The 24,171-nt window shown below is 40.2% G+C and overlaps 1 protein-coding gene across 1 annotated transcript in view; it reads left to right on the top strand.

The window, feature by feature from the left end:
* Window positions 1-1,452: 1,452 nt before the first annotated feature.
* Window positions 1,453-24,171, top strand: part of LOC149474147 (uncharacterized) — a 243,718-nt gene continuing 220,999 nt past the window's right edge. The window contains exons 1-5 of the mRNA XM_089672242.1: window positions 1,453-1,585; window positions 6,722-6,743; window positions 11,071-11,139; window positions 12,609-12,739; window positions 14,009-14,111. Coding sequence (XP_089528368.1) covers window positions 1,521-1,585; window positions 6,722-6,743; window positions 11,071-11,139; window positions 12,609-12,739; window positions 14,009-14,111 — 390 coding nt within the window. The 5' untranslated portion in view covers window positions 1,453-1,520. The remainder of the gene's footprint in view (window positions 1,586-6,721; window positions 6,744-11,070; window positions 11,140-12,608; window positions 12,740-14,008; window positions 14,112-24,171) is intronic.

Here is a 24,171-nt window from a genome sequence, read left to right on the forward strand (position 1 = left end):
ACAAATGCACTACATGCTTTTCTGAACCTTTTCCATTGAAGTCTATAGAACCAAAAATGCAACTTTTTGCATTCAAAAAAGTCCCTGACCCAGTGGCGGACTGACTATTTGGAAACTCGGGCACTGCCCGAGGGCCCGGGGTCAGTAGGGGGCCCCATGAGATGCCCCTGGCACCTTTTTCATAGGCTTTTTTGAGTTTGGGCAAGGACACAGGGGCCCCATGATCCCCTATTGCCCGGGGGCCCCATGAGTTGTCAGTCCGTCCCTGCCCTGACCCTTTCCAAAAAATGCACCAGATGAAAACGCTGAGATGTGATCGTGTCCCTTAGAAAATCATGTTAAATGGACTGTAGAGAGTTTCTGCAAAATGCTGTGGAAAATGCTTAGGTGTGAACCTAGGGTAACTTACTTTCCTGCTGGTCCTTCACTCTGTATTGATATATATATATATATATATATATATAAAACATGCATAAAATACAATGGTTTCATTCTACTTTTATTCTATCTATCTATCTATCTATCTATCTATCTATCTATCTTTTGTATCTACAACGTTGTACCTATCTACGTGCGAAACCATTGTTAGGTATTCTGTAATGCTTGTTGTATTAGGTTCTAATATATTGTTAAAGCATGTTTTTTTTATTATACCCACTATGTGAAAGATATATATATATATATATATATATATATATATATATAACTATAATATCTCTATATGATTCCTTATACCCTCAGTGTAATAGATGTACAGGCGTACCTCAGTTTACAAATTTAATTAGTTCTGCAGGACTTTTCGTAATCCGTTCGAGAGGTCAGAGAAAAGTCAAAAAAGTTGTATCTGTTCAAAACTCTTTATAACATGCACTTTAAAGGCATAAAGGGATATGATTAAAAAGTAATTCGTAAATGCATTGAAAACCAATTGATCCGGTCCGGAGGTCAGAAAACAGTATAAAGAGTTTTGAACAGATAAAACGTTTTTTCAAAAGTGCACTTTAAAGGCAAAGAACTGTACAGGGACATGATTAAAAAAAATTGTAAATGCATTGAAAACCAATTAATCCGTTCGTATTGCAAAAAAAATTAGTAAACCGAGGCATTATTTTCAATGAATTTTCATTTGTAAACCGGAAATTACGTTAACCAAGGCGTTCGTTAACCGAGGTATGCCTGTATAGAAATTACTATTACGTCTCTGTACCAAAAAATGTGATGGAAAAAGAACTCAATATAAACATGCAATAGATGTAGATCTAATCTTAGATAAAAGTTAACATTTTTATAAATATACATGGCCCCTGCTGTTAATAGCATATGATCCCGTGTTGGCTTCGTATACAAGTAACACAGGCTATGCTGAATACCAGTTTGAGATTGCTGGCTGTCTGCCCTGCCCTGCCCTGCAGCTCCTAGGTGACAAGAAGAAAACATTCAGCCTGTTCTTGTAGTGAAGAGTCAGGTTTATCTCCTGTACAGATTTTCTTGAAGTGTGTGAGCCCTAGAAATACCACATTATGGGGTACAGTGCTCAGAATCAATTATCTCAGCAAGCTGGACATTACAATATAACTGATCTCAGGTAAGATATGATATGATACTGTTTGAATAAAAAGTTTCTGTTTTTTTTATTAACCACCTGCTATGTCTTTTATAAGAGGATCTAGCTCTCCCCAATAGATTTCTATGTTATATTACAGGGAATGTAACAGGGGGTGCAACTGCAAAACACACGAAAAACAAACTTCAAATAATTATTAGTTTCCTTTTTATAGTAACCATACCAATGACAATATGGAATTTAATTGTAGTAAACTGTAAAAATAGGAAATAGTAATAAAATCTGAAAAAAATAAAAATAATTAATACAGCTAAAAACAACCCAGCTTTCAGAACAATTACACTAAGCAATACTAGTAGAATTATTTTTATTCCTAATAACATATGTTAACATACAGTATACATATATCATTCTGTGTTGAAATGTATAATAAATGATATGTATATGATACATGGCTAAATATAATGCCTCGAGCGGGTGATAAAAATAGAGCAAAATGACAAATTATTTTCATTGTTTCACAAATCTATCATGTAGTAAAAGAACATCTCAGAACATATGTAATTCCATCCTTTTCTTTTTATTAGAACTAATAGTTCCAATATTCTCAATCTGTGCTGTGAATGTTATGATTTCAAATATTACAATTCTAGAGGAGTTCTTCTTTGCCCACAGAATTTGTATCCAGCTGACAGTATCATATTCTCCTAAAAAAAGGGTGTCCATTGAACATCATAGTATATATTCTCCATTATTCTTGGGGTTGCATAGTAATACAACAATTCTTTGGCTGACACTAATGTCCTGTGTTGATAGGCTTTCGTTTACTTCATGTGGGATTTGGATTCCCCCGATGTAAGTCTGTGGGAATGCAAACCCCTCTTGAATCCTACCAAACTAGATTCAGGTCAAAAGTATGTTAACTGCAGGTTGAACCAGGAGTGGACTGACCATTTGGAAACTCGGGCATTGCCGAGGGCCCAGGGTCAGTAGCGGGCCCCATGAGATGCCCCTGGTACCTTTTTGATAGGCTTTTTTGAGTTTTGGCATGGATGATGATCCCCATGATCCCCTATTGCCCGGGGGCCCCATGAGTTGTCAGTCCGCCCCTGGGTGGAACATACCTGTCAGTAAATTTTTAAAGATCTAAAACTGATGACAAACTAATGCCATTGACAGAGACCCAAAACCTGCCAACACAGGCTCTAAATCCGTCACAGACACACTTTGCACAATCTGGATAGTTTTGGTCAGTTTTCAGATTGAGAGATGACCTCACTTCTACGAAGACAGGAATCCTTTGCACTGTTTCTTCACAATTTTTTGTAAATGTGGGCTAGAAACAGTCTATAGGTTCTGTGTGGTAGATAACCAAATTGAGCACTTGGAATTTATTGTATGGATGTAGGATGTTAATCACAGATATGAGGAGCATTGACAGGATAGCTTAATAACCCAGTCTTGTATTCGTATTGCTGCCCCTGGAATGACAGCAGTCACTCATTTTTACCACTGAAACATTGAAAACATAACTGAAGTGGGAATTTTTCCCATTTAGTAGCGTGCAGCAACAGCCCTGAAGAAGGGAGAGTCTTTTCTCCAAAAACGCATTGGTTTGATGTACTTGTTGTTACTCTCAATAAATGTCTTCTGATCTACTATCAAAAGTTTATTTTTTGACCATCAGGTGCTCCTTCTTTTCTATTATTCCAGTCTTGTATTCTGTCATCCCTCGAACTTTTCTGAAATAAGTGTCATTGCTGGTTTTTGCCTGCTATACTCCCATTCTTCCCCTCCTCTCTTTGTTTACACACACAGGAATGTTCACCTACGTCTTACATGCTTATTTATTGAGTACTCGGCCTCAAAGGTGCTGGAAGGTGGTCAGTCAAATTCTCTGCTATGACCTTCCATGATGTTGCTTGGTGGAGGATCCTTCTAGCTTTCTGGAGGATACCACCATCCTACAGTTGTCATTTGGAGTTGAATACTATCCATCATTATTCCAGCCTTAAGGACTTTAATATATATTTTGTATTGCACTGGCAGATTTGGACATTAAGGCCTCGTTCCCACCATGCATGCAGAAAAACTGATGGAAACTGATGCACAGATTTCAGTTGCAGAGACATCAGTTTTCATGCTCGCTTCAATGAGTTTTATACATGTTGCAGATTCCTGCACAGAAAGAATCTGCACATAACACTACTGTTGTTGTGTGAACAGGGCCCATAGAGCAGGGGTCCTCAAACTACGGCCCGCGGGCCACATGCGGCCCGCCGGCAGGGGACACTAAGTACAGGGGCGGGCAGAGGGCTGCTGTCTTTTACCTGGCTCCGGTCCCAGTTCCACGACGATCCAGTCCAGGATGCGCTGCTCCTTCACTCCGGCCGCTCCCTCACTCAACGTCCGCGCTACCGCTCTGCTCCACCTCCTCATCGGTGATTGGGCGCCAGTACTGTAGCTCAGAAAAGGCACACAGGCAGCCAATCACCGGCGAGGAGGCAGAGCTGAGCGGCCCCGTGAAGATCAAGGGAGGGAGAGGCCGGAGTGAAGGAAGGAGGACAGCTGACCGCCCGGTAAGTGTGCCGTGCAGATGGTACTGCTGCAACCAGGTATGCTGGCTGCAGCAGCACCATGCTGGAACAGGGGTCGGCTAGTTAAGTGTCATTGCTGTCAGTGGGAGGAATAGTGCCCCATCATTGGTGCCCGTGATAATAATGATGGGGCACTATTCCTCCCCCCACTGACACCAACGATGGGGCATTATTCCTCCCCCCACTGACACCAACGATGGGGCACTATCCCTCCCCCCACTGACACCAAGGATGGGGCACTATTCCTCCCCCCACTGACACCAACGATGGGGCACTATTCCTCCCCCCACTGACACCAACGATGGGGCACTATTCCTCCCCCCACTGACACCAACAATGGAGCACTATTCCACCCCCCCCCCACTGGCACCAATAATGTACTATTCCTCCCACTGACACCAATGATGGGACACTATTCCTCCCACTGACACCAATGATGGGACACTATTCCTCCCACTGACACCAATGATGGGACACTATTCCTCACACTGACACCAATGATGGGGCACTATTCCTCCCACTGACACCAATGATGGGGCACTATTCCTCCCACTGACACCAATGATGGGACACTATTCCTCCAAATGACACCAAAGATGGGGCACGATTCCTCCCACTGATACCAATGATGAGGCACTATTCCTCCCACTGACACCAATGATGGGGCACGATTCTTCCCACTGACACCAATGATGAAGCACTATTCCTCCCACTGACACCAATGATGAGGCACTATTCCTCCCACTGACACCAATGATGGGGCACTATTCCTCCCACTGACACCAATGATGGGGCACTATTTCTCCCACTGATACCAATGATGGGGCACTATTCCTCCCACTGACACTAATGATAGGGCACTATTCCTCCCACTGACACCAATGATGTGGTACTATTCTTCCCACTGACACCAATGATGGGGCACTATTCCTCCCACTGACACCAATGATGGGACACTACTTCGCTCCATAAGACACACTTGGGGGGAAATGTCTGTGCGTCTTATAGAGCGGCCAGCCCAGTATTCCCACCGCCATTGTATGTGCGCAGTCTCTGACCAAATGCGGACACAGTACAGAAGATGACCATAGTTTTTTTTTTTAAATCCGGCCCTCCAACAATCTGAGGGACAGTGAACTGGCCCCCTGTTTAAAAAGTTTGAGGACCACTGCCATAGAGGATAACTGATTTTGTTGTACTCTTGCAGAACGCGTGCAGAAAAACTGACGTCTCTGTAGGATGGTGTGAACGAGCCCTTAATGTTTGATGCATTTTGTGACTATGATAATATCTCATAGTGTGTTTGCAGCTTTTCTAGGGTTTGCATAATTTTTCATTTCTTTACCTAAGTGCAGTTCCATATTTTTCACTAGACAGCTGCTGTATCAATTTTACAGGCACTGGAAGGGGGTCCCCCTGCCGCCACCACTACCTTTACTGGTCTCTCCTGTCCCATCAGGGAGCCTGGTAATGATGCGACTGGCCACATCAGATGTCCAAGACAGAGTAAAAGGACTTCCTCTCTGTGATGTCAGAAACTGGAAGTGACTGGAATTTCATTACCAGCTTGTGAAAGCATCTGATCAAACCAATCTCAGTTCGATCAGATGCTCTGGAGGGGTGATACGAGATCTGGGGTCTGGTACCTGTCACTGGCCTTGCTAACACAAAGGATGATGTTCATCCCTTGTGATAGCAACAAATTTGTTTTAAAAAAAAAAAAAAGTACAGTGTAAAAAAAAAGTAAAAAATAAATAAAGTTAAAAGAACAATTTAAAGTGCAGTGGTAATAATATCCCATGTTTTCAAAGTATGCACAGTGAGAAAAGAGGTGGAGTCTGAGCAGGGGCGGACTGACCATTTGGAAACTCGGGCACTGCTCGAGGGCCTGGGGTCAGTAGGGGGCCCCATGAGATGCCCCTGGTACCTTTTTCATAGGCTTTTTTGAGTTTGGGCAAGGACACAGGGGACCCATGATCCCCTATTGCCTGGGGGCCCCATGAGTTGTCAGTCCGCCCCTGAGTCTGAGAGACCTCTAAAAAAGTGTTGGACCCATGGAACACGGGCCAAGTTATGACCTGTCATAGTTTTTTTCCCAGACCTCTTGATTCACATGTCTCCAACTAAGTATTCTAGTTAAGGCCACTGCCCTATAGTAATTCTTCAAATTGGGTAGGCCTAGTCTGCCCTCAAATTTAGCACTCATGAGAATATAGTAGGTCAGTCTAGACTTCGTGTTTTTTCCATACGAAAGTTGTGAAAATCTGTTTTATTAGGTAAAGAAAACCTTTGGAAGTGCAATAGGTGCCATTTGCAGGAGAAGCAAAACCATTGATTTTGACATTCATTTTTATGTTAATTCTGCCTAGCCATGCATAGATTTCTTCCAACCTTCCAGATGTTGTTTTGTTTCGAGCAGGGAAATGTAGCTTTCTTCATATAACTTTGCCAGATCAGAAGTAAGGTGTATTCTGTGGTAGGTCTTTTAAAAGACTACACTATTTTCTGAATTCACAACTGGTAAAAAGTCTTCTCCACCTAATTTTTTTTCTTTTTCTAGGATGATTGCATACGCACTTGGGGTGAGTTATATTTTGTATTTTAGTTTATTTTACTTTATATTATCACCTATCAGTGTTCTACTCATAAACTGATGAAACATTGACATCCTGGGGCAGAAAAAGAAGTTCAAGTATGGATGAGCTTAAAGAGTAACTCCACTTTTGTTGAGAAAAAACATTCCCCTCTGTGTGATCTATGTACATTGCAGGGATTTTAATAAACTTTGTGACATATTCCTACCTTTTGTTACTGTGAAGTAATAGCTGTTTGTCTGTGTCCATGTGCAAAGCGAATGTGTATGGGAATGGTTTTATAATTATCAGTCATCTGCTGCAGCTGCAGGGCTCTAATGAGGAAACTGGCAAGGTCTGCATCCCTTTAGGCTAGATTTACACCTATGCAGTGTGAGTTTGATCCATTTCTGCAGTTTTTTTTGTGGTGTATTTTGCGTTTTTGCACATGTGTTTTTGATGCATTTTGCTTTTCTGAAGCATATTAATTTAAAAAAGTCCCTGACCCAAAAAACGCACTGGGTGAAAACGGGGAGATGTGAACCTGTCCCATGGGAAATTATGCACTGCTGTGCATTTCTGCAAAACGCAATGAACATCATATATAATAACAGTGTTACTACCACTATTATACATGAAAGTGTATTATACCCAAGATTACCAGGTAAAAATGGCAAAGGAATGAAAAATAATGAAGAAACTTTATCTAAGGAATAGTAAGTTGCAGAATATAACATTTTTGTTTTCAGTTTATATACACTTTAACCACTTCAAGTCCGGACACTTTTACCCCCTTCCTGTCCAGGCCAATTTTCAGCTTTCAGCGCTATCACACTTTGAATGACAATTGCGCGGTCATGCAACACTGTACCCATATGAATTTTTTAGCATTTTTTTTAGACAGATAAAGCTTTATTTTGTTGGTATTTATTCACCACTGGGATTTTTTTTTTTTTTTTGCTATATAAATAAAAAAGTCTAAACATTTAAAAAAAAAGTGTTTTTCTTATAAAAGTTTGCAAATAAATAATATTTCATCATAAATCTTGGCCCAAATGTATTCAGTTATATTTTTAGCACACAGAAAATAACCCAAATTGGTTTATAACCAAAAATTATCATTTAAAAATTTTTTTTTTTACATTTTTATTCTTTTTTATGTTATTATTTATGTTTTTTTTTCTTTTTTTTTTACACATACTGTCACCCTAACAGTACATGGTTACACTGCACTACTTGTGGGGGTGATGAAAATTTTTTTTTTACACTGATTGCTTTTACACCCATAAAGGCTGTAAAAGCAATAATTTCTCCTTCTCTCTGGCTGCATTCTTGCAGCCATTGAGAAATACTATGTGAGCTGTGATTGGTCACAGCTTGTCACATGGTACAAGGCTGTTGTGAATAGCTTTGTAACATGTGACCTCTGTGATCATTCACATATTTCACACATAGTAAGCAATGATGTCAGAAGTGACATCTTGCTTACTACTCTGCATGTGATCACTAATTGGTCAATCAGTGATCACATGATCGGGACCTCGCACAGAGGTCCCGTCCGACGATCGGTGTTCCACTGTGTCCGGAGGACACAGCGGGCACCGGATCGTGGTGCTGCAAGCTCCCAGGGAGCACGCACAGTCCAAAATGGCGGGCACCGTTTATGAACGGCATTCCGCCTCTGAACTGCCACCGTCCAGCCATTTATATACAGCGGCCAGATGGCAAATGGTTAAAGGGAATCTGTTACTACAACAAATACTTTGGCAGCAGTGATCATTCTTTGACTGCTTGGTCATGCCTTAGTTCTGGGACATGCACATCTCTGACAGTATACGACTTCACAGCCCTGGAACTAGTATGTGACCTGAGAATTGGATTGCCTTCTGAACTCCATGGAATGAAAGATTTATATATCTTTGCCATCAGGAGTAAAGGCAGATGCCCTTTAACGATGAACCAGCACTATATTTTTTAGCTCTTTAACCTGTTGGTGCCGATAGTATGCAAATATGTGGCCTCTCTGGGGCTGGGCCTTGACACCAAGCGGCAGCATATTTGCGTACTAAAAATAAACAAACATGTGTCGAGAGCACGTGCCCGCGCAGGGCACATTTACTGATGCGTCACGGAAAGATCCCGATCATTACTGATCGGGACCTTTACGATCATGTGACAGCTAATCACAGCGGTCACATGACCCTAAACCCTGCCCCGCCTCCTGGCATCACAAACCCCTTAAAGGGTTGGGAGGTGCCGACACAAAGGGGTTAAGGTCCCAAGTGGATATGTTGCAATTCTGCCTCTCTTTTTCTGAATGAAGATGCTGGTCTGTGTAAAGGCTTTATTTTGATATTGGGCGAGAGTTACACCTTGCTATAATAGTAAAACAGAATCCTCATTGAGGTTGATTTACTAAAACAGGAAAGTGCAACATCTGGTGCACCTGTGCATGGTAGCTATTTAGCTTCTAATTTCAGCTTGTTCAGTTAAGTTTTGAAAAAAACAAAGCCTGAAAGCTGATTGGTTTCTATGCAGAGCTGCACCAGATTTTGCATGGTCCAGCTTTACACCCTGTTCCAAATTATTATGCAAATGATATTTTTGTCATTTACCTAAATAATTGTTGTAAATAACAGTCAGCATAATTATCATGTTATCAACTATTAAGAGTACAATTCAAATTTTATTGAACAAACATCCTAATGATAACAGGATTTTTGTTAAACATAAAAAACGTACAATGTTCTGTTCCAAATTATTAAGCACAGTAAGTTTCAAAACACTTTATAGGTTGTAAAGAACTGAAAATTGTCATTTGTTGTGTTTGCAGCATATTTACTGAAATCAAAAGCTATTTCAATCAAACTTTTAACAACATTTTAACTTTTTAAACATTTTAACAGGTCACGTTACATTGTAACATAGGACCCCTTATTTGATAGCAGCTTCACAAGTCTTGCATCCATTTAACTTGTGAGTTTGTGGACAGTTTCTGCTTGAATTTGTTTGCAAGATGTCAGAATAGCCTCCCAGAGCTGCTGTTTGGATGTAAACTGCCTCCCACCCTCATAGATCTTTTGCTTGAGGATGCTCCGAAGGTTCTCAATAGGATTGAGGTCAGGGGAGGATGGAGGCCACACCATGACTTTCTCTCCTTTTATCCCCATAGCAGCCATTGATGCAGAGGTATTCTTTGCAGCATGAGATGGTGCATTGTCATGCATGAAGATGATTTTATTACGGAAAGCATAGTTCTTCCTTCTGTACCAGGGAAGAAAGTGGCCAGTCATAAACTCCACATACTTTGCAGAGGTCATCTTTACACCTTTGGGGACCCTAAAGGGGCCGACCAACTCTGTTCCCATGATTCCGGCCCAAAACATGACTCCACCACTGCCTTGCTGACGTCGCAGCCTTGTTGGACCAGGGCGGCCGTCCACCAACCATCCACTACTCCATCCATCTGGACCATCCAGGGTTGCACGGCACTCATCAGTGAACAGGACTGTTTGAAAATTAGTCTTCATGTATTTTTCTGCCCAATGCAGCCGGCTCTGCTTGTGAGCATTTGTTAGTGGGGCCGAATGTTTATGCACAGTTGCAAGACTCTGGAGGACTCTACACCTTGATGTCCGTGGGACTCCAGAGGCACCAGCAGCTTCAAATATCTGTTTGTTGCTATGTAATGGTATTTTAGCAGCTGCTCTCTTGATCCGATGCATGGATCTGGCAGAAATCTTCCTCAATGTACCTTTATCTGCACGAACCCGTCTGTGCTCTGAATCAGCCACAGATCTCTTAATAGTGCGATGATCACGCTTAGGTTTGCGAGAAATATCTAATGTTTTCATACCTCGTCCAAGGCACTGAACTATTTCACTCTTTTCAGCAGCAGAGAGATCCTTTTACTTCCCCATATTGCTTGAAAATGGTGCTCTGCTTAATACTGTGGAACACCCTCCTTTAGTAGGTTTTCCTTAAATTGGGCTCACCAGCCAATCTAATTATCACAGGTGTCCGAGATTGTTTTCAGTGATAAAAAGAGCCCTGACACACAATGCCATCCATGAGTTAAACTGAAAAACAAAATATTTAATCTTTCTGACACTTAAATAAAATTTGTATAATAATTTGGAACAGGATGTAGTAAATAGACCCCATTGTGTATTCATTGCCATGAATGTATGCATTATAATTATCTCCATTTAGTGTATGTGCTCTAATTATATTGTTAATGCTAACCTGTTGTATACTGTATGTTAGTATGTTCTTCAAGATTACAGAAGATAAGAAAAAGAAGACATACATTATATATATTTTGTTACAATTCTAGTTTCCCAATGACTCATTAGAGAGTTGTGTTCCATCTGGATCCTTCAACAAAGGAGGAATCTGCTCCAAGGTAATGTTTTAATCTGCAAAATATCTTTACAGAGCAAATGTAGAGATAAACACTTACTCTGAGATCTCTGCACTTGACAGAACACCTTCCACAGTAGTAATGAGGTGCTCAGACTCTACCGCTGCTGGTGTGTGACCCTGCCTACCATTCTCCTCCTAAGTATAATATCACTGTGATGGAGTGACAGTAAATTATGAATATGTATTCTATAAAACACTATAACATAATAGTCTGAATGTTGTTGGAAATATTGTGTAGCAACTCCACTTTGTTTTGTGCCATTTTCAATTAATCGCTTACACCTACTTGTACTTCCATTCTGATATCCTTTACAAGATAATACCTAAAGTGTTATTAAACCCAGGACCCTGCATTCACTATATCTGGTCTCCCACAGTACACACAACATGGAAGTGCAATTAGTTTAGTAATTATAAACTGCTAAATACCTTTTCTCATCAGCAGTTAGAGCAGTCTTGTGACTTCAGCAGAGCACTGGTTAAAGCTTGTAGGAGGAATTTTCTTTCTGCTCTAGGAGGATGTGAAACTCTTGATCCTCTGTCTGGACAGTGCTGATTGGCCCTGTGTTGATCACATGCACTCTCCCCCCAAAAAAAACCCTCTGCAGCAATACACACCAAACTGAGCATGTGCATGTGACTACAGATTCAGTCTGTATCAGGTGGTCATTTCAACAAGAGGAGGGGCAGAGAAGAAATGATCAAACAGCCTTTTTACACAATGCAGAGTATTAACCCCTTAGGCTCCATAGTGAGTATAACAAGCATGCTTTACTGCATATACAGACTGATTTTACTGTTGTGGGTTTAATAACACTTTAATGCACTGTAGTATTTGTTTGGGTTAGTGGTGAAGCTGAAGGGCCAGCACACTGGGATGTAAACTGCTATCTTTTGAAGGTCACTGTTTCTAAATTTTCAGCCCTTTGTTAGGACAGTGTTCAAATCTAATTCACAGCTCATAATGAAAAAATATAAACAAAGTGCATACAGGGTTAATTTTGATAAATATTATCACACAGCCCCCTCCTAAACATTACAAAGTAGGGAGAGCTTGTAAGGGTTTTTAAGTAAGTAAAAAAAAAACCTAATTAGGTAACCAGCAATTTTTATTTTTTAATATAAAGTAGGTGGTATTTGGCTGCAAAAGGGGAGATACACTTTAAATTATAGGTTTATTATATAGGTATATCATATAAGAATTTATATTGAAATAAACTGCATAACTCTTGATCACTGTTTAACGGTATAAAGGCAGGAAAATGTTCTTTTTCTTGAGTTTAAAAAAAAAGGAATTATCCTTAAATAAAACTGTCACAAGGTTATGAAACATAACAGAGGTAATGAAAGACTGAAGCATTAAACTTAAATTGAAGAAGTCTATGTTGGCGCTAAACAAAATGAAAGATATTAGTTTAATTTCTTAATTTGCACTATAATTTCCATTAGGAACTACGAAGGTTGTTGGATCTGGGCTATTTCACATCTACTTTTCATTTTACTTACAACATGAAGAGTGGTTTATACAATGTGAAGCTGATTCTTAAGTGCCTTGATCTACTTGATAGAAGTGCTCTCAGGTAAGTTACTGTTGATGCTGATGCTCACATATTTGGCCTTTTTTAAAGCCTTTCTAGCAATGTATTATATGTTTGCCTGTAGTTCAGTTTTATTAACAGTGCAAGACGCAAAAAAGCTACCCAAAACAATCCTATATCAGTTTTTTGCTTAATATACTCTAAGCTGCATAAAAAAAACATACTGCTGCGTCCATTAGCCATTCAATACTGGACACCATTGCTTTTTTACAAATATCTTGTAATAAAAGATTTTAATGTATAACAGGTTAAGAATATTTAAGAGAACTTGCAAATGATAATAATCAGATTTTCCAGAAATTATCTCTGTGTCCATGAGTTAAACTAAACCCATTTGTTTATTTGACCACACAACATTACAAATCCCCAGTAGTGCTCTATTTAGAATTCCACCAGATTATAACTTGATTTCACAGTTTGAAATGCTTTGAAAAAGAGTATATAAAAGGTCTACTTTTTGACTGACTTAAACTGTAACTAGAAGCCCTAATAAAGTTTGCACAGGAGGTGAAAAAAAAGATAAAACCCAATAAATTGCCACTGTCCATTATCGCAATTTGTCCAAACATTTGATAAAGCCAACAACATGTATTGTAGGACACCTAGAGACAATATGTTAGTTCCAATGTGCAACAAGCTGGGGCATGGTCTTTGAATGTCCTTCTAGCCTTTTGTAAATGTCATCAAATTTAGTTCCCTTCTAAGTTGAATGGGCATATAGCAGACCTGAAGCACAACTGCCTAAAGGTCTGACAGCACTTCGGTATTCCATCACTCCCTCTTGAACAGAGGTTTTAGAAGTTCATTGTGCTAGATGTGAGAGAAATAACAGGTTAGCAGGGCTGAGCTTTTGCTAGAAGGAAAAATACATTTTTGTAACAATTGGTGTATGTAGTAGTCCATTATTATTTGAAATCTACGGTACTTATTATGTAAAGATTTATATTTAGTAAACAAACTTCAATCAAAACCTAATGACCAGTTTTTTCCTATAGCTTTTGTGATATTCAAGAGGCAAAAATGGCTTTTCTGTAAATGACCACCTTGACCACCTTGTTAATATTTGTCTCCTGAAGTCACACTGCAAATCATTGGAGTGCCTTCTAGCTGTAGCCTAATAATAGCATTACTGGGAGGTTTATTCATTTACTTGCACATTTACTCATGCAACGATTCATTATTATTTAAAATCTATTTATTACATATATTTATTGGACAAATGAAAACCTAATTACCAGTTTTTACCTATAGCTTTCATTGTATCCAAGAAGCAAAAGTGGCTTTTTCTGCATATGAACACCTTGACCAGAAAGGGGTTAGAGCAGAAACAAATATCCTGTTTAAAGTTATTAAGGTAAGTGTTCATTTTACCAACTTAAACTCGACTTGAGGATTTCATGTTATATAAATAAGAATGTATGTATAATAATACATCTTACTCATTTATTGGGTCCTGAAGAATGCAAAGTATATCACCCTACTATGAAAGAACGATCAAACTGTAATTTTTCTAAGCTACTGATATTTCCTGTTCTATGTAAACAAACTTTGCAAATCTAAAGAAATAGTAGGAGGCCTATTTATATCCATATATCCACATTTATGTCCATATATTTCCAACATACTGTATATGAATCAAATATGTCAATTAGAAAATATAAAGTAACTGAATTGAATAGGAGTAGATTACTCGCTGATATCAGTCAAGGGGACTATCTTTGCATACCATACAAATATTAAATATTCACAATATAGCTAACCAACTATAGTAAATGCCTATGTTGGACTTATTTTCTATACAGTATATGTTCCATTATACAGTATATTATACAGTCTGTTTAGAAATTGAGGTGTTGTTTCTTGAAGTGATGTCTCAAGACCATTATAGTCTTATTACAATGCTAGGTATTTTCAATGTGAATGCAACTGCTTTTGCTATTTATTCACTATTATTTTCTGCTGTCTATATCACCCTATTAGGTGATTATTTTGTAAATCAAGGGGCATATGGTCTATGGGCTATTTTGCTTTTTAATTGGTTTTAATATCTAGGGGGGTTCTAAGCACTTATATTGGTTGCCAACACTCCTTTGAAAATATATTTTTTTATTTTTTTAAAACATTTTTGTAGTATGTATAGTTATATTTCTTCATGTTTAGGGAGAGACACCTGAAGCTCCTATGATATGTAGTATTTTGAGACATGAGATCTGTGAACAAAATTAACTACAAGTCCCATCTGCAGCCAAATGTAGTCACTGCACTCATAATCCATTGATACTTCCTCCAGCACTATGACTGGAGGAACCTCGGTACATACAGACAATTGGAAAAACAGTCTGCAGAAGTCTGGCATCACACCTGTGATCCAGTGATTGTGGGTACAATGCTTCGCTGGCTCCTATCCAAAAAAAAAAATATTAAATGCACATTTTTTTCTGCAAATATATTGTATGTGCATTTATTATTTTTCTGTAAAAGCCTTTAACACATACTGAGGCAAGTTTACTAAAGACAAATATGCTGCTCAGATTTCAAGGAAAATTGCAGCTTACAAGTAAAGTTTCACTAGAGCTTGAGGTGAGTGAGATGAATGAGGTGAAGCTCTGCTGATTACCATCACACCATCTTGTTCAAATAAAACAGCATGTCCTCTGATGTATTCCAAGAAAAGGATTTTACAGGTAAACCAAAAATCTTTTTTTTTTACGTTTTCCTTGAATGGTATTAGGTATTATCTGCATCACACTGACTAATCTCTGGGGAACATTCTCTTGCAAATTGCAACTTCCCTTGCAAAGTGGACAGTCTATTTGCTTTTAGTAAATCAACCCCATTGCATCCATATTTGCTAATATTATTTTAAAGATCTTCCATTCCAACAATCCCCTGAATTGCTTGCCAATCATATATTTAACCACTTGCTCTCCTGAGGATTTACCCCCCTTCCTGACCAGGCCTCTTTTTGCTACTCGGCGCTGCACTAATTCAACTGATAATTGCGCGATCATGCAATGCTGCACCCAAACTAAATTTACGTCCTTTTTTTTCACACAAATAGATCTTTCTTTCGGTGGTATTTGATCACCTGTGCGCTTTTTATTTTTCACGCTATAAACAAAAAAATACCAAAAATTTAGAAGAAAAACAATATTTTTTACTTTCAGCTATAAAAAATATATAGTAAACTCAAAGTTAGATATAAATTTAGGCCAAAATGTATTCTACTACATGTTTTTGGTAAAAAAAATCCTAATAAGTGTATATTGATTGCTTTGTGTGAAAGTTATAGGGTCTACAAACTATGGTATAGATACTGCAATTTACGCCATAGTTTTGCTATACAGCGCTGCGCTAGTTTAACGGACAATTGCGCGGTCATGCAATACGGTACATAAATGAAATTTACATCCTTTTTTCCCCACAAATTGATCTTTTTTTCAGTGGTATTTGATCACCTGTGCACTATAAAAAAAAGGCTGACAATTTTGAGAAAAAAACAATATTTTGGACTTTTTGCTATAAAACATGTCCAGTAAAAAAAAATGTAAAAATCAAATTTAGTCATAAATTTCTGCCAAAATGTATTCTGTGACATGTCTTTGCTTAAAAAAAATCCCAATACGTGTAAATTAATTGGTTTACATGAAAGTTATAGCGTCTACAAATGGCGGGAAAGATACTGGGATTTTTTAAATTATACTAATAATGGCGGCAATCAGCGACTTATGGCGGTGATCAGTGATTTATGACAGTGATCAGCGACTTATGGCGGGACTGCGGCGGACATTTTGACACTGGAGGGGAACTGACTTGGGTCACTGACATCCCCAGTGACACCAATACAGTGATCAGTGCAAAAAAAAAAAAACCACTGACACTGTACTAATGGCACTGGGGAGGAAGGGGTTAACTTTTATTAGGTAATGAAAGGGTTAACTGTGTGAGGGGAGTGTTTTACTATGGGGCGGGGTGTGTACTTCACAGGAACACTCTGATCTTGAGAGATACAGTCTTCTCTCAGGTTCAGCATGCTCTGAACTGACAGATAGCAGAGCTGCAATGTAAACAATGCAGCCATGCTATCTGTCAGTGATTACTTGTAATCATCGGCACCCGTCGGGAGCCCGTGACGGACACCCGCTGCCACGATCGGCGGGACGGGTAGGGCGGGCATGCGCCTCGCACGCGCCCCCTACCTGTTTTGCACAGCAACGTTAAAAGACGGCGCTGTGCGCACAGGTGCCACCCTGCCGCAGTAAAAACACTGCGGCAGGTTGGCAAGCAGTTAAGCAACTTTGATGCCAAATTAAAAGTGTCAATAAAAGGCCCCCTGCAAAGAAGTAAATACTTATTTCTCCCGCTGTCTATCGCCATATAGTTGTGCAGGGAAACCATGACCTGAAATCTCTTAAGAAACTGACACGTCTGGGAGTGTCGAACTCCTTGTCCCCTGCTGTATTTACTGGTTTCTCCCAGTGCCCCCTACATGACTGCTGTTTCCTGTAGTGACATGGGTTCAGTGGAAGCAACCATTGAGCGCAGCAGGGAACCAGGAGATCAACATTGTGACCTTATACCACAGTTTCTTTAACTGTGTTCAGCAGTATGGACAGCAAGAAGAAGCATTACCTTTCTTCTTCACAGGAAGATCTAACAGATGTATTAGGGCTCCTGAATATAGAACATTTTGAACCTCATTTTAAGCAAAATCAAAGAGAAGTTTGCAGCTGGTCCTGACACACAGATGGTGCAATGGAGGATGGTTAGATGTCTGAAGTAACAGATCCTCTTTTTGCTTCTGGTTAGTAAAAAATGTGCATGTCATACAACATGTTGCACAGAGTGATATAGTTATTACTAAGAATTGTTTTGAAATACTGTTTTTCTTTTGGAAAAACAAATAGGGTTATTTACTAAAACTTCAGGGTGAAAAATCTGGTGCAGCTCCACAAAGAAATCAATCAGCTTCCAGGTTTTATGGTCATAGCTTGAGTGAACAAGCTGAAGTTAGACGCTGATTGACTACCATGCACAGCTGCGCCAGATTTTGCGCACTCAAATTTTAGTAAATAACCCCCAAAGAGGTTTTTCTGTCTAAAAGTTGGCAGTGATTTGAAAAATAGTTTGCCAGTTTTCTGATAACAACAACAAAGAAATAAAACATTTAATGAGCAAAAGGTTGGCCTTGATATACTTTTTGCCCCCTGTGCATGTTTTTCTGTAATTTTCAATGTATTTAGTCTTTGCAAGGCACCAAATTACAACATCATAGGAATCTGGAGCTTAGGGTAGGAGCAACAACAGGGTTAAAACTGATTGTTTTTCCAACCTTCCTTTCCTCCTTGGTTGTCTGGTTGGATTCTTGATACTGTCTGTAATGCCTGTCAAAGAGTTTAACAGCAATTCACGGTCTCTTTCTAATATGTCAAACAAAGCACTGAACAATTACAGAGTTTCTACATTTGTTGTCTAGTTCTGGCAGAAGGCACGAAGGCAACACTCCGATCACAGCAGGCTCGCAGTTTTCTTTTACTGCTTTCTTTGGAGAAATAAAATATTCATTCGTGAGACATCAAGGGTACCCCTGGAGCAGGGAGCCTTGAAGTTTCCCATGTAGATTTTTGCTGGCTGCTGCTTTGGAAAGTAATAAGCTTTTGCTTGTCCACACACTTTAAAGCTTAATTTCAGATACTGCAGCTCAAAAAAATCCCATTCCCTTCAAAAAAATGATCTTTGTCTCCATAGAATATCTAAAATATTTTGGAACACTGCACAGGTAAAGCTTTTTGGTATGCAGCAAACATTACTCTTACTTGCAGGGACATTCTAAAATGTTAATTATAATTAATATATATATTCAGTGCATAACCTATGTGAGTATAAAAAATATATTATATCCTGGATAGCTGGATAGATATATAGATAGATAGATAGATAGATAGATAGATAGACAGATAGATTTGATATGAACAATATATTCTATACTTTCATTATTGCAATCCCTTATTTTTGTCAGTAAAGTATTGGTTTTACTTGTCTTGCCTTACAAACATTCAAACAGACATAAAAATGTATAAGTACATTGGGGTTGGGGTTCTCCAAGGTTCTCTTCTTGGACCCCTCCTATTCTCAATTTACACCTCCTCCTTGAGTCAGTTGATTGCCTCCCATGGCTTTCAATACCATTTCTATGCTGATGACACTCAAATCTATCTCTCTACCCCTCAGCTCACTCCATCAGTTTCCACATGCATCACTAATCTACTAACAGACATTTCAGAATGGATGTCACACCGCTTCCTGAAAATCAATCTATCTAAAACTAAGCTCATGATATTTCCTCCCCCACGTGCCCCTTCCCCCGACTTCTCTGTCAAAATCAATGGCTCAACCACCCCATCCCCCATAGTTGTTACATTTTGTATCAATTGACTCTCCCTCTTAGATTGTAAGCTGTAATGAACAGGGCACTTTGATCCCTTCTGAATTAATTTGTATTGCAATTGAACTGTCTGCCTTTATGTTGAAAAGCGCTGCATAAACTGTTGGCGCTATATAAATCCTGTATAATAATAATTTTAAAAAAGTACAGAACAAGAGCTTTCTGTACATTCCTTTTATTATTCCACTTTCCCTGTTCTGTCTTAAAAACATTCTCCCTGAAATCACAAATTTCAACTTATCAAGCTCAAATAAATGTGTGAATTAAAAAGCTTGTGGGTGGGAAATGGAACCCATTGTTGAGCGTGGCCTCCAGCTGCTTCACAAACCACTATATTGCAAATGGGTCAATTCCTGACAAGAGGTGTTTTTTTATTCTTTCCCTCTGTCCTGCTCTTGGTATTATAAGGTTTGTCATTAGGTTGCACAAACCTATCAACCTCAGAATTATGATATTTCTACTGGCCCACATGATAACATATTTAAATATGCTGAGGAATTGTTAGTTGTGACCCTGGGTAATGAAGGGTAGGTATACGTGCAAATTAGCTAAGCCATGTAGGTCATTTTCAAACTGTAAGACTCAGTGATGAGGTGTGCTGATGATTATACTCAGAAGCAAGGATGTTGTTAATGTAATTAGATGACATTACCACTGACTCCCACAATCATTCCTTCTGTATGTATTAGCTGTACAGGGAAGTGAATTCCCAAGAAACAGAGTGGAATCTTCCAATGGGGACACTTGTTCTGGTGACATCTGTCTAAAATGAAATTTTACTAACTTTGGAGAGATTTGTCTTTTACTTCCTGTTGAATTACTTCCAACAGGATGTATAAGGAAATCTCTCAACTAGGACTTTCCTGGCATACAAGCCTGACAGGCTTTGGCCCAACTGAACTTTTAGTTTAAAGCAGTATTAAAAACAAAAACGGACATTTGCTGCTGCTTACAATTCTTTAATGTGGTGACCTCATTAGTTTTCTTTTTTTTTTACTTTAGTTTCACCTGTTGATTCTGAAAGTAAGTCTGTTTCTTTAATGGGCCAAGTTGCCCAGAAAAAGCGGCACTTAGGCAGGCCATAGATTAGGCGATTTTCTTTCCTGCAACCATTGAGTGTGTTGATGGGGGAAACCCTCCTGTGGAGCTATTGTGTTCCACCCGCTGGGGGGGTGCATTGAGCTGTCTCTGCTGGGAGAACATAGTGATTATTGCTAGTGACTATAGCTACTGACAATAACTACATGCTAAATATCTGACATGCTGGTTGTACCCAAGTTGATTAATGTTTTGACTTGGGTACAATCAGCTTGCCCACAGATGGATCGAATCTCAGCTGGTTCCTGCTGAACTGACCAAGATTTGATCCATCTATGGGCAACTTCATCCATCTATGTTAAAACAAACCATCTGACAATGACAGGAGTGCTTACACTGGTCAGTTTTTATTTATTTATGTGAAACCTTTATCCCAAAAGGAAACAAAACTGTTGTGGTAACTGCTTAAAAAGTGTTAGCTGGAAGTCAGTTTTAATTTATTGGTCAAGTTCATTTACATACTGCTCAATGACTGTCCTGCCACTACATTTTGCTCACTGACTGCCCTGCCACTGCACTGACCTAACACTACATGTGACACCCTGCAATAATGCAATTGCAGGATGTTAATAGAAACACAAGATGGCAGTGTCCTCCAATTCAGTGTCACTCACACTCTGTAGAACAGACCCATGGACCTTGTATGCTGAACTGCAGGACTTCGCTGAAGAGCAGTGTACCAGCGGACTACATGACCCAGAGGAGCTGGCGTGTGGGCGGGGGCATTTATATACAGAAGCCCGGGACACTGGACAGGAAGTGAAAGGAGAAAGAGCTGGAGAGCAGAAGTAGAGAGATAATTGTGCTGACTGCTGGAGGATTAGACCAGGCTGCAGAGCTAGAGAGAAGAGCGGCAAGAGAAAGGAGTTTCTGACTGCTAGTCTTTCCACCCCGTTCAGCGAGACAGCCTACCAGCAGGTGACCCAGAGAGTGGTGATCAGATGGAACACTGTAAGTGAGGCCGGAGAACCTATGGAGCCCCCCATCTGCAGACAGACAGCCAGGACCGTCTGGGAGCCACCAATCAGGTGAGAGAATCCCATACACCTATCAAAAAAAGTGAACACTGACATTCTTGTCATATCTGCCACTTTCCTGCACACAGTTGCAGACACTGCATACAGTTAACATGTGTTGCTGCCCAGTTCCCCCGGCTGCTACTTTTGAACACTTTTGCAGCACAGTCCAATCATCTGAGCTGAACGCAGTGTACGCCTTCTGAAGGTCATACCACATCAGTTCTCCCTTAACCATTGGCCTACCATCCTAAAGGAACCTCTACCACCATTGCCATTGGTTACTGCAGCACAAAGTGGAGTTGCCCTTTTGCCAGCAAGTGCTTCTGCCAACTTCTGACACCTTTCTGCCCAAAATTTGTAACCTGCTTTGTGCATTAAAGGGCCACCACCCAAGTCAAGTGCCACCTAAAGGGATAGTACTTGTCCTTCCTTCTTCCTTTCCTTACATTAATCCTTTGAGGGACTGTCACCTTTATCTCTTCCTTCTTGTGCACCAGCTGGGCCCCAATGAGCACACAGAAGATTCCTCTCTGCATTTAAAGGGACGTTGACTACTCTAGTTAAAGAGCTCTCCTCTTAGATTTAAACCTTACCATCAGATTCTGAGGGCCCAACGTGAGCTAGTTCAACCTTTGGTAGTTTTCCTTGTTCACTGAGGGACTAAAAACATCTCAGATTAGAGGTATTGGGTTAACATATGAAGAGCAGGCCTGCTAACAATGATTGAGATTCTGCTATATGTGTCATTTCTTTGCTTAAAGTGTTACTAAACCCAAGATCCTGCATTCACTATATCTGGTCTCCCACAATACACAAAACAAGGAAAAGCAATTATTTTAGTAAATATAAACTGCTAAATACCTTTTCTCATCAGCAGTTAGAGCAGTCTTGTTACTTCTATCAGTGTCCAGCCGAGCACTGGTTACAGCTTGTAGAAGGAGTTTTCTCTAGGAGGATGCAGAACTCCTGACCTCTGTCTGGGCAGTGATGATTGGCCCTGTGCTGATCACATGCACTCTCCCAAGAAAAAAAAAACCTCTCTAGAAATACACACCAAATTGAACATGTGCAGTGTCTCCACAGGATATTTCTTATCAGGGTATAACAGGGGAACACTGGAAGAAGGGGAGGATCAGAGAAGACAGGATCAAACATATGTTTTACACAATGCAGAGGATCAACCCCTTAGCTTACACAGTGAGTATAATTACCATGCTTTACTGCATGTACAGACTGAATTTACGGTTGTGGGTTTAGTAACACTTTAAAGTTGCTAAGAGTGACAGCTGCTATTACACACACCTATACTACTTTGTGCTGTTTAACCAAGCTTGCATTGAAGTTTGATATAAACATCATATCTGTTTACTCCATTCTGTGTGTGTCTACTTTCTGGCGGTAATTTACACTGGTTAAAAGAGTACTGTGGTGTCAGCAAGGGTTGGGCTTTCAGGAAGGGGTCCAGAATGACAGGGAGCCTGAAAATAACTCAGTGCTACACTACATACTGCTCACTGACTGCTCTACCACAATATAATGTTCACTGACTGCCTTCCACTACATACTACTCGCTTACTGCCCTGCCTTTACCTCTACCCTCTCCCAGGGGCGGACTGACAACCCATGGGGCCCCCGGGCAATAGGGGACCATGGGGCCCCTGTGTCCTCACCCACACGCAAACCACACCCCAAAAAGGTAAAAGGTACCAGGGGCATCTCATGGGAAACCCTTCTGACCCTGGGCCCTCGGGCAGTGCCTGAGTGCTCTAATGGTCAGTCTGCCCCTGCCCTCTCCACATCCAGCACTCTCCCAAAGCCAGCAAGAAGTATTCCAGCAAGTAGCGAAGAAAAACTGCTCTGCCTCCTAAGTGAGTTCTGATCTGTTCTGCCTCCTGAATTTGCTATACCATGCTCAGACTCCAATCTCCAGTGGCTTCAGAACCTAGTCAGAGTCTTACTCCTGCCAGAGGGTAAGTGTGCGGGGACAATGAACTGAACTTTCAGGAAGGTCAGGAGAGGGGGTGACAGAGTGCATGGAGGAGGTAGGCTCGCAGCTAACTTATATAACCCCAGTTTTTTCCCTCTTTGACCCTCTACCACTAAACACCCCTTACACACTGTGGCGATTAACTGCAGTGTGCACCTCCCAGTGCTTTAGTGCTGCTGCTAGATAGGACTGAATGCTGTACCCTATGATACCGGTGTTCAGGGTTCTGTCTGTTTAGGTATAAGATTCTGAAAAGCAGGGTCAAAAGCTGACACGCATCACCTAATTCAGACCCACCACCATCCAAGCTGTTACTCCCCAGCCACTTCCTACCTCCAACCCAAGATGGTACACATCGCTATCTGACCACTTCTCAGCCCTCTACTTCCCCCAACTTAGATCAGTCACAGCCCACTTCACACCTTCGGCTGAAAAACATCACTTCTAGCTTCTTCTCCCCCCCCCCAGCTGACAGACATCATTCCATGGACATCCCCACCTTCCCAAAATATCACCCTGATGACATCCCCCCATAGATGCCTCACACACCCATTCCCTCCAGCAGACTTCACTCCCTAGTTTTTGCAGTCCTCGTTTAAAACCTTGGGATGAGTGTTTACATGTTTACTGTTACTAGTAGTGTTTTGGTGTTTTTATTCACTTATGTATTTCTTTAGCACCATAACTACATCTCTCTTAGTATGTTTCATTAAAGTATTATGTTAGGTTAGCAATATGCCTCTTGCAAAATCACACTCAATTTTAATGAATGCCTTCCATTCCAATTAAAGTACATGCTCCACCTTCAATGGCTTGTTGGACGCACAGCGAAAAAAAGTGTCCCTTGAAATTTTTCTAAATCATT

The sequence above is a fragment of the Staurois parvus genome, unplaced genomic scaffold (genome assembly GCF_062004578.1).
Source record: "Staurois parvus isolate SC_StPar_1 unplaced genomic scaffold, SC_StPar_1.0 ptg000011l, whole genome shotgun sequence".
In the NCBI taxonomy this organism is placed as follows: Eukaryota; Metazoa; Chordata; class Amphibia; order Anura; family Ranidae; genus Staurois; species Staurois parvus.